Here is an 18,162-nt window from a genome sequence, read left to right as displayed (position 1 = left end):
GGCATTTTGAATTATGGGGGGGGAGGGGTTTGTTGTTTTTTGTCACTGATAGGCAGGTCTGGTTTGGGTAGGGTGGGTTTTACTGTTCACTGAGGCCTTTCGGGGAGAAGGGGTAGATCAGAAAAGATGAGAGGGCAGGGAGTTTTCGCAGACAAGGGTAACTGGAGAAGGTGACTGCAGGACAGATGGGATAATGGGTTGGTCGGATCAAGGTGGGGATGGGACAAGGGGTAGTGCGGTGGGGTCAGTTTAGAGGGAGGGGGATGGGGAGGGGTTAGGTGATGAATTTTTATTAGTGAAGTTTGGGTAGTTTTGTGAGGCTTTTATGCCAAGGTTGTAATTTTGGCAGACCGGTTCTATTAAAGCGGCCTTTCACCCCTTTAAATGAGTCATTTCACTGTTTCAGCCTGATTAATATTGATGCAATTATAACAAACTGAGAGCAAAGACTACAAGTTATTTGAACTCTGTAGAAAGTAGGTAGTGAATCATGACAGCTGGCAGCATAAAACACATATTGCTGGGACTAATTTTCCTTGATAACATGCTCCTACCCCACATTCACCAATTTACAGAAATGCACATAAGTCATGTACATTTTCCTTGAACAGAACAGTTTTTTGCTTTGTTTGTGGGTGAGCACATCTGCAGGCAGTGTTGATTTCAAATGGGAACTGGGGAATATAGCTTCAGAATCACTGCATTTCAGAAAAAGGTCCTTTCTGTTTTTTGAAGACGTAGTAAAGATTTTCCATTTAAAGCATACACACTAACAGCTTCAATAAAGTGACATTTAATTTTACTCCTCAAGACTCTCGGTTTAGTTTAAAAAAATAATCTGGAACAGCTCAAATCCTGCATGACGTTTTAAGAGATTAGGTTTGGAAATGTCACTTACGGTCCAACTAAAACGTTGTCAACTAAGATTAGCATTTCATTCTTAAAGAATACAAAATTGTGCACCTTTCAATTGGTCACCTAGAAAATTCGAAGAAACTACGAAAGTAAGCGCCTCTTGGTTTATTTTAAGACGCAAACAATCGTGATTGATAATAAATTCGTCAATAGTGATTTTTAATCATATTATTATAAATATATGTTGTAGTAGAATACTTTGAAAAGGCTGCATTGCACGTTTGGTTTTTCTAGTCTGCAGTTTGCAGTTCAATCAACGGGCCCGACAAGTTTTACTGCTCACGACGGAGTGGCTGTTCAAAGTAATCCGATCACCCAGATATGTGGCCTAGACAGAGTACACCCCCAATCCAAGATGGCCTCCATGCCGCCCCCGTGCAGCGGGGCCCTCTAGTGGTGCTAACCAGTACACTTGTAGTTTTTCCCCGGTGCCAACTCAGCGGGTCCTGCGCTGCTCTCTCTCTGCTGGATGCTCTGCCTGGGTTGGCAAGTTCAGCAGACTGGACTGGTTGGAGCTGCCCCCCTTTTAACATCCCCGAACATGGCCACGCTGGCGCTGCTCGCCGTTCTGCTGGTGCTGCCCCCGAGCCCGGCGGCCGAGGCCCCCCTGGAGCCCTACGATCGGCTCTACGACAGCGGGGTGGAGGCGTACTACCGGGGGGACTGGGCTTCGGTCATCCTCTACATGGAGAGGGCGCTGCGCAGCCGGGCGGCCCTGCACACCCACCGGGCGTGGTGTCGTGGGCACTGCGCGGGGCTGACGGAGCCTGGCCCCCCGGGAGACCCCCGTCCCCTGAAAGACCTGCACTTTTTCCGCTCCGTGCTTCACCGAGCCCACTGCCTGAAGAGTTGTGAGCTGCGGCTTCTTGGTGCCCCCTCTAGCCTCTACCAGATCGCCGAGGAGCTGGAGCTCGAATTCAGCAAGAGGAGCCCCTACAACTACCTGCAAGTGGCTTACTTCAAGGTGAGAGAGGGGGGGGGGGGGGGGGGGGGGGCATTTGTGCATTGCCAAATCTTTTCATTTCACTGAGATACTGCTGAAGTCCTTTATAGTCGCTTAGGAAATGGTGTAATCTGGGAGTTGTAGTTTCAGCAGACCCCAATTGGCCTAGAGGAGTGGGAGTCGTGGTTACCTTTGGGGAACAATGTGTGGGCGCAGGCTGGCACACACAATTAATCTTGGAGTTGGGGACAGCAGCAGCAATAGTGTAGTAAAAATCTGAGCACCACCCAAGTAGTAGGGAAATAGCAATGGACTCTGCCATTAGTGGTTGCGTTGGGGAGGTATGAGCCCACCCCCCGATGGAACAATGAGAATTAGGGAAAAATAACATAAAAAGTGTTACGAGGAGGGCAAAGCAGTCCAACGTGGGATTTTGCTACAAAATGTGTTCGGTAAAAGAAGCCTGCCTGGGATCCCCTCTGGTGGCAATCTGGATCTTGATCGAGTTATACAAAATAGTTCAATACACTAATAGGGAAGCCACACATTGTGAGGCACCGGCTGATAAGGTATCAGTCACGTCTCCGTTATCAGTCCACACCTCGGAGCTCGCGCGTATTTTATCTGTAACCTGGTGTCGGTTTGTGGGGGCGGCACACACCGTTCATTGCCTCCAGTACCCGTCGGTGATCCTTTCACAGTTGTTGAAGGAGCTATCACAGTCATCCATATGCATGACTATGCCTCTTAACGTTTTAGGCATCCCAAGGAGCGGCGTGCTACCCGTCCGCAAAGCACTCCGGCGCCTCGTCAGTAGCAGATAGCGCTATGTATATGCTATTACAATACAGTACGATGGCATACTTCAAATATCTACGCGCCAGCTTTAAGGAATGTGCATGCCACCTCCCATGTATGGGTTACCTACTGGGCACTATAGTGCGCGCTCTCCCCGCCTTGGAAACACTCCAACGGCTCATCGGGTTCAATACACTCTGTCACTGTAGTCGCAATTTATTTATACAGCTTTATATAGCGCCACTCGACCGAAGGTATTGGAGCACTTTGCATGTACTAGTTTTACTAGTCCCCTTACGAAAGGCCATATTCCGTGCAATCAACTACTTGTGAATCTAGGCTGCGAATTATTTTCGTGTGTACCAGGTCGGTTGGGCGTGAAGTAGGCGGCAGGTAAAACAGGAGCCGCAGGCGCTGAATTCTTACTAGCACGCGCCATGGTGAGGGAGGGTGTCCCTCGCTCTGCACGCCGTCGAAAACTTCCCGGGGAGGTTGCAGTTCGCCCGCCCCTCCAGGGGTCAGGATGCCACGTACAGGGATGGGTGGAGGCTGCTAGTGCTACCCTTGTCTGTGCATGCACAGTAGTGGAGGGGGCTACCCCTTTCCACGCCCCCACAAATCTCGACGTTACACATCATCAGCCGGCTCCTGTCTGCAGAAAACATCTCTAGAGCCTGCAAGATCAGAGAGCCGCCTGATAACTTTCTTTGCAGCTGTGCATCACATTTGTTATCCGCGGTTCTTTCTTTTTTTGGCCAAACGTTAACATTTAGTAAATGTCTAAACCGCAGTAATGTTTTAAATAGGTTCAGAAGGTAATATATATCATAGTGCTTTAGTCTTCAAATAAATCAATTTGAAAATTATTCCACACCAAAACTAACAGGCGTGTTAATTGTACGGGTGGCCTAGGATTGATGTCTTTGCAAGGGAAACAGTTCTGGCTTCTGGTCGCATACCTACCATAAACATTCCTGCATCTACGTTGTTATACATTTTGCAGAGGTTTTGGAACTTCATCGTGTTAGCGCTTGAAGTTAATTAGCAATTTCTAAGTTGAGCAAAATGTTATTCTTTATTTTATTGAAAGTCGAGCGCCATTGCTCCGTGCGCCCTCTTCAGTGTTAGAGCATCAAAACATCACGTTATTTAAAGCAGTGCTTTAGATGGAAAAATAGAATTTTGAGTACCTATTTGCTCCTGAGAAGTGCCGTTACTGATCGATTGTATTGTATTGCGGGAGTTCTCAGAAGTGCTAGTGCTCTCCCCTTCAAATTAAAGAAGTGCAGATACTCAGTACCGGATAGTACCTGCCCATTTATAGCACTGATAAAAGGTTTCTGAAAAAGGATTTCAGTAACACAACCCTCTTTGTGGTGCTCCTCGGTATCCGTTTTGAGTTCTTTCCAACAGACCAATTGTAACTATTTGGTGTAGAAAATCAATTATGTCTAATACAATACTTGAAGTGCACTTTCGGTCGGCCCAATCCCTCCGTTCAGAGGGCCACAGGGAAACAGGAGCTACTGGGCCGAACTGTGGTGGTTGAGGCATTTTACCTCTGTTGTCCCGGCCTACTATGGATCCTGAGTAACTGGGCTAAGTATCCATTCAGTATTTGACTTTCAGTGGTAGCGTGGGTTGAGCTGTCTAAAGGCTCTTAGGAGGTGTGGGAATGGGTAGACACAGGGGCGAACACAGGCTCACAACTCAAAATACATATAGCAGCATTAAATGGCTGTCCAGTCAAATACTCGCTTTCATGGATAAAGGAGTATTGCTATACGAACATGAAGTGAAATAGGACATTCACAAACAATACACACGGTCTCCTGAGGTCCAGGCTCTAGTGTTTCATGGGTGGCTCCTGGAGTCCCACTCCCATCTCCTAGTGGTAGTAGGTAGTTACCATTGACTAAAGGTGATATTCAGGTTAAGCTCCCATTAGTAATCCACGTCTCAGGAGTCCAACTCAAACTTTTTAGTAAAGGCAGAAGTGTTCCAGTGCTGAAGCCCTATCTGACAGGCAAGATCTCCTGGGGCCATCTTGTCCATCAGTCAGTCTTACCCTTACCAACAGGATCCAAGTGACAAGAGTCTCTGAACCCCACCCTGTACGGATGCTGAAGCTGCAGTGACTTCCTCTGCAAGTCTTTCACATGTGCATCCCAATAGGGCTGCATTTGGCTGGTCCTCAGTCACGGCTTGGGCACAATCGGGTCACCACCATGACATTCTTCTTCAGATGACTGTCCCGACCAGACCATGCCCTTTGCCTTGTTCAGGTGGCCTCCCATGGCATATGGTGTCATTGTGCTTCCTCAGCACACAGGTTATGGCCCTATTGGCACAGCAGCATTTTTAGCGGAGGCCCTCTTGGCATATGGGTTGGCCAACTTGGTTCCGCACCCGGGATATTGCCTGATCTGCACAGCAATAATATTCACAGTGGTCTGACCTGACATACGGGGTTGCTGACTTGGTAGGTGCCTACGGGCACCAACCTGATCAACGCAGCAACGGTCACGGTTCACTTCACAGTGGTCATTTAAGGGTGGTCGACTTTTCAGCCAGATAGGTGCAACAGCCATCTCCCACAACTCGCTACGAGGGTGCCCCACTGGACCTTGCTTCTTCCAAAGCTCTCCTCTCCTTCACAGGGCTCACTGATTTTGGCAAGCAGGCAGGCACTGGCGCTGCAGGTTCCAAGGGCAGGTGTTCTTGGATTCCCTTGATGATGTCCCAATACCAATCGGGGAGACTAGGTGAACTTGACCCCAAATCCTGGTCAAAGGCAGAAGTCTTACACAGCTTCTCCTCCTTACACAGCTCTCCTTCTTATAGTCCATTTCCAGACACCAAATATGATTTAGAGTTTAAGTCTATGAAGTTTTTATTTGGCAACTGCTTCCTATTGGAGTGCCCTCTCCTCTGCCGTTCGTCAAGAAAGCAGTCTGACACAGCAGGAGTGCCCCCCAAATCCAGTAGCACCACAACACAGGCCATCGGCTTGACTAGACGTTCACACCGGTGTATCAAAAGGTTAGAGTAAAAATGAACCAATAAAATGACACCAAAATGACAAAAATTGAGTAAGGAGAACCTGAAGTATGAACGTTTAAACTTTGAAGTAGAAATAGTGGCCAAAGCACAGAGCACCAGTGATAGTCAATGGTTGGGGCTGACTGGAACCTAGGTACAATTTGAACCTGACCGTGATGGCACACTGGCTTGGTACACCAACCATGTTTGTTCTGGTTAAAGATTTTACCTCCTGACTTATGGCCTGATTTCGAACTTTGCGAATGGGTTAATCTATCACAATGGTGACGGATATCCTGTCAGCCAAAATATAAATCCCATTATATTCTGTGGGATTTAGATTTCGGCGGATGGGGTATCCATCACTGTTGTGACAAAGTAACCCGTCCGCCAAGTTCTGAATCAAACCCTAAGTCCTTTAAGCCCCAATCCACCACACAAGAACACCTAATAAGCCTGCACACAACCTCATGGGAGGCACTAAGAAAGTCAAATTTGTCAGGAAGAGGCCAAGTGTAGGGTGCAGTACAGATCCAGTTGCCACTGGTCAGCTGGGTACTTCCAGGAAAAGACCTTTTGTAGCTTGTTGTATCCCTGTAGACTGAACAGGAAGTCAATCTTATGACCCTTGGAGTCCTAAGATTGACTTCCTGTTCAGTCATAACTTTCTTGTCCTGGGTATGAGAAGAAGCAGGTCCAGTCCCTAATGGTGCCTTTCAAGTCACAGACAGCAGGTCCAGTCCTCTTCTGATCTTCTGCAGGCTCTGAAGAGTTCTGTCGTGGGAGCCTTGAGCTACCACATTTATGCCTACCACTAGCTAATGGGTGGGAATGAATACTGGGACGCCCTAATCAATAGGGTAAAAGTTCCCAGGGTCACCCATAGCCACTTAGGGCATTTTCAAAATAGCAAAAGATTTTGGCTACACTAAACTTGGGCTCTAAAGACTAGGGGAGAATATAGGGAGTGTCCTACAGTAATTGTAATGTCCTCCCACATCATTTTCCTTAATAGTTATTAAAAATCAACTTCACCACTGAATTCCACTTTTAATAATGGTTAAAATAGTGATTTAATCTTTTTTCTTTCTGGTCCCTTATTATAAGCCTTTAATATTGCTGTCAATTGTTTGTCTACAGGCCAAGCAGTCCTCCTATAGTAAAGATAGCTTTTGGGTGCTTGTTACTATGTGGACATGCTATCTTGAAATTTCTACATGTGCTACTCTTAAATACCACACACACCTTGTGGGCTACACAGCCTATATAATGGTGACATTAATATTTAAAAATACGTTTTATACCTGTCAAATGAGATTTACTTTGACAGGTCACAGTACATGTTCTGCCCTGTTACAGTCAGGTTATACTGATAGGCCTGAATCATTGTTTGCACTGCCACTGTAGTGGATGGGTCAATGTGTGCTGCAATCCAGCAGTTGTGTTTAACTTTCAGGACCACGGTACACAATGTGTGATACTAGAGACTCAATGCTAAGTCAAACATACCAGTTAGGAAAAAGACAATTCAAACATGTTCAAAGAGGGAGCACAGGCACTTTAGTATTGGGTAGCAGGCTAAGGACCAAAGAGGTTTAAAGCCAGCAAAAATATAGAGTTCAGCAAAGACGAAAAATACAGGATGACCATGCAGAAAAGGTAGGTTTCATACAAGAAGAAATTGAAGGCCTACGTTTTCAACCACAGAAGCGGTTCTGGTTTTGGCTCCTCAATATTCCTGTACCACGATATGCTGGGGACTGATATTCAGTAGTACAATCACCATTCCTGCTGGTTCACACCCATCTAGTCTGTAGTGAACTGCTTTCAGTGAGCACTGCAAATCTGCATTTGCCCTCAAAAATTAAAGGGCGCAGGGGAGCAGAAATCACATCTAAATGATTGCCATCTGCCCTTGATTCTGAACTATTTATTTATTAGTTTGTAACTAAGAACACACTTTTTAGTGCACAGTTGTACCTGAACCCTTGTGTAAACTTTCTACCAGTCCAAAGATTGCACTAAAGTGAACGATCTCATCATTTTGGGATTCAATATCTTTTCCACAGCTGGTTTTTGCTATAATAAAAAAAAAAAGTGTTTCCAGATAACTTACAACATTTTTCAATCAGTCATTCTGTCCATCCCCCCCTTCCTTCTATCAAACAAAAACCCCAATGGGAGTATCATTGGGTCCTGGAAGGGAAGAGAGACCTTGAGTATAGAGGGAAAGGGATACACACTCCGTGGGCAGACTAACAATTTACACAACTTATCACACACCTGATTAGTTTGCTATGAGGAAAAAGATATACAACCTTATCCTACTGACAAAGAATTAAAATATTCATTCTTAGTACCTCATCCACTCTAGTAGAGGCACGCTTCATCAAGGGATCTCATCTTGGGCCTCAAAACCGGGATGGGCTCAACTGTATACTACAGAGCACTTTGATTATAATTCATGCCAGGGTCCTCAGGAGATAATAAAAATACGTCTAACAATCAAGGCATCCCTTTATTAGGGGTTGCTTTGGTATGCCTACAAGGTATTCTGTTTGTGGGGAAAGGATTTAATGGTCCTATTACCCTAGTAAATGGTTACCTTGCTTCAGCTCCAAAAGTGAAGGCTTCTTGGGTCCAGAGTTTTCATCAAGACAAAAGAAAACTGCTCCTGTGTTCTTTCAAACATACATAACATGCAACATACTCATGCATGCATACTGAGGTTTCACTCGCCTAAAACATGGTATATTCACATCTTGACTCCCAACTAGGGAATCCGTTTTGGCCACATGCTGGGGTTGGGGAATGCCTTTAAGACAATCAGTGGTTGGAGAGCAGGACACAAAGTAAGTCATGTCACCCATGGCATGTCACCCTTGACGGATGGGACATGCTCACTCCCCATGTCGCCATAAAGGATTCCCTAGTTGGGAGGTTGGGAACATCCTACGCTGAATGCTTAATTTGCCCTCTGATACAATACTTTTCAACTCATCAATCATTTGTCAATCTCATTTTACTTAGGTCCACCTCTTCGGCTCGTAATCGCTTCCACTAAATAGTTACCTGCTTCTCAAGAAACTCAAATTAACAATTTCTCCTTTTCAGACCCATGATCTCACCCTTCCTTTCCTGCTTCATAATGCTCACGATAGCCGTTACGTCATCTCAGCATCTTCTTGTAGCCTGAGCCCTTACCTTTCCCACCTCTCTCTTCGATCAATTGCTGCCAACGACCTATGCCTTCCTGGATAAACTCTAGTCCATAAAATGTTGCTGAGCTTGTAGCCCCCGGTATGGATAGTGAGGGGAGCTTTTATCATGGCCTAGTCACCTGAAAAGTGCCAACTAACTGCTACAATAATCTGCAGTGTTTTTTTTCTCATTTAGTGACATCAAAGCAGGACTACGGTTGTCAAAGATGTGCAAACCTGACCTCCGTGCGTAGTTGCTCATTAATGCTCTAGATACTGAAACTGTAAACCCATAGGAATGAACATTCACGATTATTCTAACTCTCTAAAGTGTTACCTGACTGACTGATTAATCTAAACAAGCGATCGCTGAAGATCACAAGATTCCTAATGTCTTTTTCAGTGGTGCCCCCTGAACACTCACATTAACATCTGCCTTATCACTGTCAGTATTGTAAGCAAGACTAAAAGGATCATCAATGGCTCTTACACTTTTGCACTTAAAACGGTGCATGAAGAAGGTGACATAAACCAGAATACCACTGCAATCCTCCCAGATGCCGAGCTTTTATATGGACATTACATATTTGTCCGAAGTCAACTTACCGTTGAGAAGCAAGGGACCCCTCGCACTGTACAGCAACCAATAAACTAACATTACAGCCAGTAAGTACAAGACTGAGCATGCAAGCAAAGCCCTCTTAGACTCCCAACTGCACCACTGCCAAAACTATCATCTTTATGGTACTGCAGTTTGGAGGGCGGTACCAGAAAATTTCACATAACACGTAATTAGATCAATGGGGACGCCGTCCGACCCTGGTGCTTTGTCCCCCGCACTCTCTTGGATAGCACCCATAAGTTCAAGCTGGTCGGTCCCTAAGAGCTACCTGCCCACAGTTACGCTCGTTGTCAACGTAGATCTTTGAGAAATAAGCCACCCATTCCTCGCCTGTTAGGTGGCAACTAATTGACGTGCTTGCCTGATCATGGGATCTTTCTTATGTGTGATACAGCTCTCCAAAAAGCAGCGTATGTTAATATGGCCCACTGCCTCCCTTCCCCACTTCGTAACTAGTTCATACTGCTTCTGTAGAGTGGCCACCACTGCACGATCACAGAGGAGCGAGTTTAAAGCTCTGTGCAAGTGACGGTTGGCCACGGAGCTGGCGTGAGTGAACCACCGTGGGGACGAGTGGGCTGGTGTCAGAGGTTTAGAAAGGGACTGTCTACTCCTAAAGCAAAGGGCCACAAATATTTTTTATGATCACCCATTTTTCATGATTGTCTATTAGGAACCCCATAAGAACCTCCATTTTCTCTGCTACCGCTTTTTCCAACAATTTCACACGGTCAGGCAGTTTCCATTAGAGCCTAAGGTTATCCGTGTTTGGGAATAAAATACTAAGGGTCAGATAAAAAAAAAAAAGTGGCGCTACACCCAGTACAGCGCCACTTTTCTTTCGCCCCTTAGCGCCCCCTAACAACACCATGTGTGCGCCGTATCTAAGATACAACTCACCATGGTGGGAGTTAGGGAACTACCATCAACATTTTTTTATGCTAGTTCGAAGCGATAATCCTGCAAAGCCCATTGAGGCCAGTTATGAATAATGGTGTGCCTCCTTTAACGCCTGCTCTTCAGGTGTTAAAAAAAAAAATGACGCACTTTTTTCGCCTCCCCCCCCACTAACGGGGGAAAGTCCCATTTGCACATGCCCTCGGTAGGTGTCAATACAGGAAAGAGACGATTCCTTATACTGCTGCCAGTAGCTTCAACAAGAGTGTGAGCCATTGCTTTGCAGTGTTGCTTCGAGGAAAATTAAGAAAACTTTTAGGTCCCATCCATCCTATTTAGTTTGAGATATTTTACCTTACTGTGAGTAAAGGCCAAAATTATGAAAATGGTAGTTTCATTATCATCTCAGGAGTATCTAGACACGGGCAACGGTCTGTATTTTGATATAAACATGAGTTTGAAACAGTCAGCCTGACCATTTAGGATGCCATCCTTTGGCTGGATTGATGAGGGGCCTGCTGACCACTTGTGAGTATGACCTTTTGACATCTTTTGATGTGTTGAATCGTAATACATGTTCAATAGACAATCCAAAGTTGCCCATTTTGATGAAAAAAAATATTTCTGCACCGGCGCTCCCAGTGAGTCATTGTGGCCTCTTTTTCATCCAACAAGATCTCATCCATAAGCTGAGATCTAAAGGTTTCCTCTCTACCTTTCATCTTTCTCGACATTTACCTAACTCCCCTCTTCAACACTGATTTAGATCAACTGGTTACAGTACATGCAGTGCTATACAGTATTAAGTTCTCAAATAGCAGGTTGGACCTGTAGAATATTTATTTAATGTTCATGTCTTGATGATAGAACTGCTTTTAGTTAAGCAGTTTTAAGACATAGATCGCCATTTTAGCTGTTAAGGTGGATCGACACTTACCTCCTTTCCTTTGCCAGAACTGCCTGGGCAAATATTTCCCATTCTCTTCTGAAATAAAACATCTGCACTTTCTCTTTGACTGGAGTCTGATCTTTTGTTAATTGCCCCTATATCTCTGCTTGAATGTGACTGTTTTCATCACTTAAAATGAAGCCAAACCGTTCCTCTCCTATCTGTTGCCCATAGAGCATTAGTGGTGGCATGACTATTGAAATGTTTCATATGTGGTCTGTAGTCATGTCAATTCCCTATGCTTAAATGGTGCTGGCTGTTCAACTAATTGTGGGGCTTACCAAAAGAGGACACATCATATCAGCCAGTAAGCCATTTTATTAGCTTCACTGAACAAGAAAATTGTTCGTAAACTATAGGCGTTGACTACCCAACCTGGTATCTAGATATTTTACTGATCTAAACCTTCTATCCCAGCTCTAAAGTCTCCCCCAGAGATTGCACGATTTACTTTTCTTTGCAGCGTCCACAGTTCTGTAACACACTGCCGTAGACCTGCATCGGTTACCTTTGTTAACTCCTATAAAAAATGCTCTGATGACGCACTTTTACTAAGGTAGAATGCATTAAGTAGGTCATTAAGCATTTAGCACACCCTCTTCTGAGCACAGTGAATCATGGGGGAACGGAGGAGGAGACTGGAGTGGTAGGAGCCCAATGGGGAAGGCTGGTGGAGGTGAAGGCGTGTATGGGGACAGGAGTTTAGGATGGTGATGGGGTTAGGATTGTGCAAGATGCTGACAGCGAGAGGTGCCAACATAAACATTTCTGGAAGTATGACAGGTTCAGAAGGCTATGGGTGTATTTTTGTTCTACAGTGAAATAGGGAGAGTCTGACAAGATTGTGCTCATCCCCGTGGCGAAGTGGGAGTAAGTCACTTTAAGCTGCAGCCATAATGATAGACAAGCACATTGAAGTGTAGAGCTGGCTCATCGTAGCTGGCTGGAAGCTGCATTTGTTGTGACTCTGTCCTGATTGCAGCATTGTTCAGATTTGACGAGTGCTCTATAACTAACGCATGTGGCTTTGAGTTTAAAGTGGCCCTCAGCTGCAAGCCAGTGGATGTTTTTAAAGGCAGGCTTGATGTGGTCATGCTGTTTCAAGATGAAGATGAACCTATCTGCTTCATTTTGGATGCATTAAAAGTTGCCATCTGGGTATGTGTTGGCAGGTGAACCGTCGAGCATTGGAATGCTGGATGAGAGAAGGTTTAAGGAGAAGGAGGAGGAAGGTGCTCTTTCTGACAAATTTGGAAACTGATTACAAAAACATGAAGTATTAACTTTTTTTGTTTTGCTATGGTCTTTTCAAAATCTTTAAACCTGTTAAGCTTAAGAGGGGACCAACCATGAGAGTATTAGCTTGATCGGCGTTTGGCCATTAGAATGGGAGCGGGGCTGAGCCCAGTACAATGGTGTGCGCTTTCTCTCTGTCCAAGGTCAGAGTGCTCGTGCTCGTCCTGTATGGATCATTTTGCATCAAATTGATCCTGAGCTTGTTGTGGCACTTGGCTCATGCTTGTCCTGTGTAAGCCACTTGTTGGAAAACTGAAACCTGATTTATGAGAGTGAATCCAGGAAAATGTTGGTTTTGAACCAAGATAAAAAAAATAGCTGGACAAAAATCTTCCCATAATCCAGCAGACACGATGCAGGTTGGGTATGGGGTGAAAGGTCAAGGAAATGTCTAAATCAAGGGAAAGCTTTGTCAACAGCGGGGTGATTGTTGCATACTTTAAAATTGTAATAACATCTCTTTCAAGAAGGGTGATGTCAGGAGCAAGCTGTGTAGGCCCTGTTGAAAGCCGCACCAGATTAGAGCTCAGACAAAATGCAAGCAAGTGGCCCAGTTCCAAGAGTGTGTCAATTGACGATTGGAACAGTTTGAAAGAGGCTGCACAAACTGAGCTTTAGGTAATATCGAGTTAAATTGGAGGCTGTGGAATATCTGTTTTGTCATTGATCACTTGGAGTTTTGAGCAAAGAAATATTGTAGATGATTGCCTACTGCTTATAGGAGGCTGTGGATTTGTGCATTTTGGTTTTAATTAATGGTTCATTTTGAAGAGAACGGCCATTTTACTGCCTCATGAGATATTTTCATGGATGTAGAAAGGTTACTTTACGCTAATAACTGATATCTTCAATCCCATAATCAGTGCACTGATTGATGAGAGGGAGACCACAATTGTAGAGGACACTACAACATACTAGCAGTTACTCGGAATCCATTTTGATTGGTCTAAAAGCATGGAATTCCATGTTATTTCCTTTAGTTAAGAAAATCATCTTCCAACCCTGCACAAAATATTTTGAGACTAGAATTAATACCACACTTGGTAGAACAATTGAGCTAGTATTGGGGTGTCTTTCTCTCTCAGGTGGTGTTCCGAATGGCAAGCACTCAACCCCTTCGCTTCCAGGCCTTTTCCCCTCAGGTGGCAGACCTTTTTTGGCTGTTTCGGGCAGTTCGCGCTTAGGCCCTCATAACGTTTTGTTCACATAAGCTACCCACGCCAAATTTGCGTCCTTTTTCCCCCAACATCATAGGGATTCTAGAGGTACCCAGAGTTTGTGGATTTCCCTGGAGGAGACCAAGAAATCAGATAAAATACAGCAAAAATTTATTTTTTGTTAAAAAAAAATGGGAAAAAACGGCAGCGGAAGAAGGCGTGTGTTTTTTCCCCTGAAAATGGCATCAACAAAGGGTTTATGGTTCTGAAATTACTATCTTCCCAGCTTTCAGGAACAGGCAGACCTGTATCAGAAAACCACATTTTCAACATAATTTTGGCATTTTACTGGGACATACCCCATTTTTACTATTTTTTGTGCCTTTAGTCTCCTTCCAGTCAGTGACAGAAATGGGTGTGGAACCAATGCTGGATCCTGGACAGCTAAACATTTCTGAAAAGTAGACAGAATTCTGCATTCAGCAAGGGGTCACTTGTGTAGATCCTACAAGGTTTTCCTACAGAAAATAACAGCTGAAATAAAAAAAATATTGAAATTGAGGTGAAAAAAACAGCAATTTTTTGCCACATTTTACTCTGTAACTTTTTCCTGCGATGTCAGATTTTCAAAAGCAATATACTGTTACGCCTGCTGGACCCTTCTGGTTGCGCGGATATATAGGGCTTGTAGGTTCATCAAGAACCTTCGGAGCCAATAAATGAGCTGCACCTTTCAATAGGTTTTCATTGTATACCGGGTATACAGCAATTCATTTGCGGAAATATAAAGAGTCAAAAATAGATATCAAGGACACCTTTGTAGTTCCAAAATGGGCACAAGATAAGGTGTTGAGAAGCAGTGGTTATTTGCACATCTCTGAATTTCGGGGTCCCCATACTGGCATGTGAATTACAGGGCATTTCTCAAATAGACATCTTTTTTACACACTGTCTTACATTTGGAAGGAACAAAATGTAGAGTTAGACAAGGGACAATAACACTTGTTCTTCTATTCTGTGTTCCCCCAAGTCTACCAATAAAAATGGTACCTCACTTGCGTGGGTAGGCCTAATGCCCGCGACAGGAAACGCAACATGGACACCTCACATTTTTGCATTGAAATTTGACTTGTTTTTTAGAAAGTGCTGAGCTGTGGATTGTGGCCTCTAGAGCATCCGGCACTTAGGGAAACCTAACAAACCTGTGCATTTTTCAAAACTAGACACCTAGGGGAATCCAGGATGGGGTGACTTGTGGGGCTCTCACCAGGTTCTGTTACCCAGAATCCTTTGCAAACCTCAACATTTGGCAAAAAAACACTTTTTCCTCACATTTCAGTGATAGAACGTTCTGGAATCTGAGAGGAGCCACAAATTTCCCTTCACCCAGCCTTCCCCCAAGTCTCCCGATAAAAATGGTACCTCACCTTTGTGGGTAGGCCTAATGTCCGCGTCAGGAAATGCCCCAAAACACAACATGGACACATCACATTTTCCCAAAGAAAACAGACCTATTTTTTGCAAAGTGCCCAGCTGTGATTTCTGGCCTCTAGCTCTGCCGGCACCCAGGGAAACCTAGCAAACCTATATGTTTTTGAAAACTAGACGCCCAGGGGAATTCAGAATGGGGTGACTTGTGGGGCTCTCGCCAGGTGCAGTTACCCAGAATCCTTTGCAAACCTCAGAATTTGGCAAAACAAAAAAAACACATTTTCCTCACTTTGCGGTGACAGAAAGTTCTTGAATCTGATAGGAGCCACACATTTCTTCCACCCAGCATTACCCCAAGTCTCCCGATAAAAAATGGTACCTCACTTGTGTGGGTAGGCTTAGTGCCCGCAACAGGAAAGGCCCCATAATACAACATGGGCACATCACATTTCCCCATAGAAAACAGACCTGCTTTTTGCAAAGTGCCTAGCTGTGGATTTTGGCCTTTAGCTCAGCTGGCACCTATGGAAACCTACCAAACCTGTGCATTTTGGAAAACTAGACACGTAGGGGCTTCCAAGATGGGGTGGCTTGTGGGGCTCTCACCAGGTTCTGTTACCCAGAATTCTTTGCAAACCTCAAAATTTTGCAAAAAAAACACTTTTTCCTCACGTTTTGGTGATAGAAAGTTCCGGAATCTGAGAGGAGCCCCACATTTCCTTCCACGCAGCGTTCCCTCAAGTCTCCCAATACAAATGGTACCTCACTTGTGTGGGTGGCCTAGGTGCCTGCAACAGGAAAAGGCCAAAACGTGTAGATATTGAGGAGATAGCACAGCAAGTTGATAAGCAAAATGTTTCCTTTTACACATTTTTAGTCTGACTCTGCTTTGGGGACCCACACAAGTGAGGTATCATTTTACTTGGAAGACTGAGGGGAATGCTGGGTGGTAGGAAATTTGTAGCTGCGCGGTGATCCTACAAAGAAAAGTGTGGAAAATATGCTTTTTGTTAAGCAAAATTTGAGGTTTGCAAAGGATTCTGGGTAAGAAAATGTTGGGGGATCCACACAAGCCACACCTCCCTGGACTCCTCCTGGTGTCTAGTTTTAAAAAATGTCTGCGTTTGGTAGGTTTTCCTAGATGAATGCCAAACACCACCCCCCTACAAACACAGGTAGTTCTGCAATAGATCATTTTGATTTGTCCAAATCCTTTTGTGATGTTCCAAACACTAAAATTGTGAAAAGAAACACACTGAGGTTATGTTAAAAAGACCCCTCACCCACCATCCAGGTTGGTGGCATGCTCCATCATCGGGTGGAGCATGCCTGAGACATGGCCGAGACATCTAGTGTGTCACGGGTGTGCTGCGACGCCTGATAACAGAGAAACAGTTTTTTTCATTTTTACCACACATACTGGTTGGATTTGGTACGAGGGTGAGTGATGGTTCAGTAGATCAAATTTTAGTAACAAGAGATTTCACAAAAACGATATGCACTGTTAATAGCTGAAAGGCCAAAAAAACGGAACCAATGACTCAAAGCTTGTGAGCTGTAAAGCCACGACAAGGCACCAATCGCTTTACAGTCCATTCACACACCTTTCATACATGACATCCACAAGACCATTCACGCCGCCAGCTGCGGGCCCAACACATTACAACACTTGCATCAACAGACAGCGCCATTCAAGGGCCCATCACTTTTATGCGCCCACATGCCTGACACAGAAATCACACCAGCTGATGAGAGTGTGTGGACGGGCATTTGGTTAGCAGTGTGTTGCAGTGGCCAACAGCAAGTCACTATTTACACCGCCAGCCAAGCGCCACTCCACGCACATGGCCATTGCTTTTTTTTTTAAAACAACAAAGAGGCCACTAACCAATTGGAATGAAATACAAAACTACAAACAAACAAAAAGCTCTAACTGAATACATGACAGCAATGCCAACTGTGAAACTGAGCATATGAAAATATAAAACAGGCAGTTTATGCTCGCAGTAGTTTCCAATAATGTTTTTGAGTGTGGTAACTCCTGAAATAGCCACCCACACACAGCCCAGGCTTGAAGGACAATCAGGTAAGTACATCGTAGTCTCCTTCCAGATACCTCTTTGAGCACAGACTCTACATCTCTTAGCAGGAAGGTATTTTTCGGCTGTGGGCGTAATGTGCTCAGTAAAGTAGCGATCTTTCTATTTAGTCACATCCTCCACCACTGCTTCTCTAGGAACTCTTGCCTGTTCCAGCACAACAAGGCTCACTATGACAGACTCCTGAAATTTCACAAATGTCATCCTTGACTCTGGAGAACTATTCTGGAACACAACAAAAGCATTCAAAGTTGCCAAGTGGAACAGGTGAACCGCTAATTTCTTATACCAAACATAAGCCTTACAAGCAGCAGTGCAAGGTTCCAACCTCTGATCTACTCTGTCAACACCACCCATGTGTTTATTGTAGTCTAAAATGCACACAGGTTTGCGCACTTCAGCAACTTGACCCCAAACAGCCACAGGTGAAGTACTCTCATCATGGATGGTAGTTAGCATGTAGACATCCCTCCTGTGTGCAAATTTCAGAGCTAGCAGCTCATCATTCCGCATGGCACTGCGCTGTCCCTTCTTAAGTTTTTTTACAGACAAGCTCTCTCTGATAGCCTTTCTGGGTTAGAGCGGATTGTGCCACAAGCAACAGTGTCCTCTCAGAACAATTCCTTGAACAACTGCACTCCAGTGTAGAAATTATCTACGTACAAATGGTGACCTTTGTTAAACAGTCGTCTACCAAGTTCCCACACATATCCCACACAATTTTCTGGCTAACTCCAAAAGTGGGATGACAACAAGGAGAATAATACTGGAATCCCTACTGGTGTAGACCCGGAAATTATAAACGTATCCTGT

General features: G+C 44.6%; 1 protein-coding gene across 1 annotated transcript in view; it reads left to right on the top strand.

The window, feature by feature from the left end:
- The first annotated feature begins 1,275 nt into the window (after nt 1–1,275).
- P3H1 (prolyl 3-hydroxylase 1) overlaps nt 1,276–18,162 on the top strand; it is a 179,035-nt gene continuing 162,148 nt past the window's right edge. Inside the window, exon 1 of the mRNA XM_069240258.1 lies at nt 1,276–1,879. Within this exon, the coding sequence (XP_069096359.1) occupies nt 1,385–1,879 (495 nt within the window). The 5' untranslated portion in view covers nt 1,276–1,384. The remainder of the gene's footprint in view (nt 1,880–18,162) is intronic.

The sequence above is a fragment of the Pleurodeles waltl genome, chromosome 6, assembly GCF_031143425.1.
Source record: "Pleurodeles waltl isolate 20211129_DDA chromosome 6, aPleWal1.hap1.20221129, whole genome shotgun sequence".
In the NCBI taxonomy this organism is placed as follows: Eukaryota; Metazoa; Chordata; class Amphibia; order Caudata; family Salamandridae; genus Pleurodeles; species Pleurodeles waltl.
This window is presented reverse-complemented; position numbering and strand designations above follow the sequence as displayed.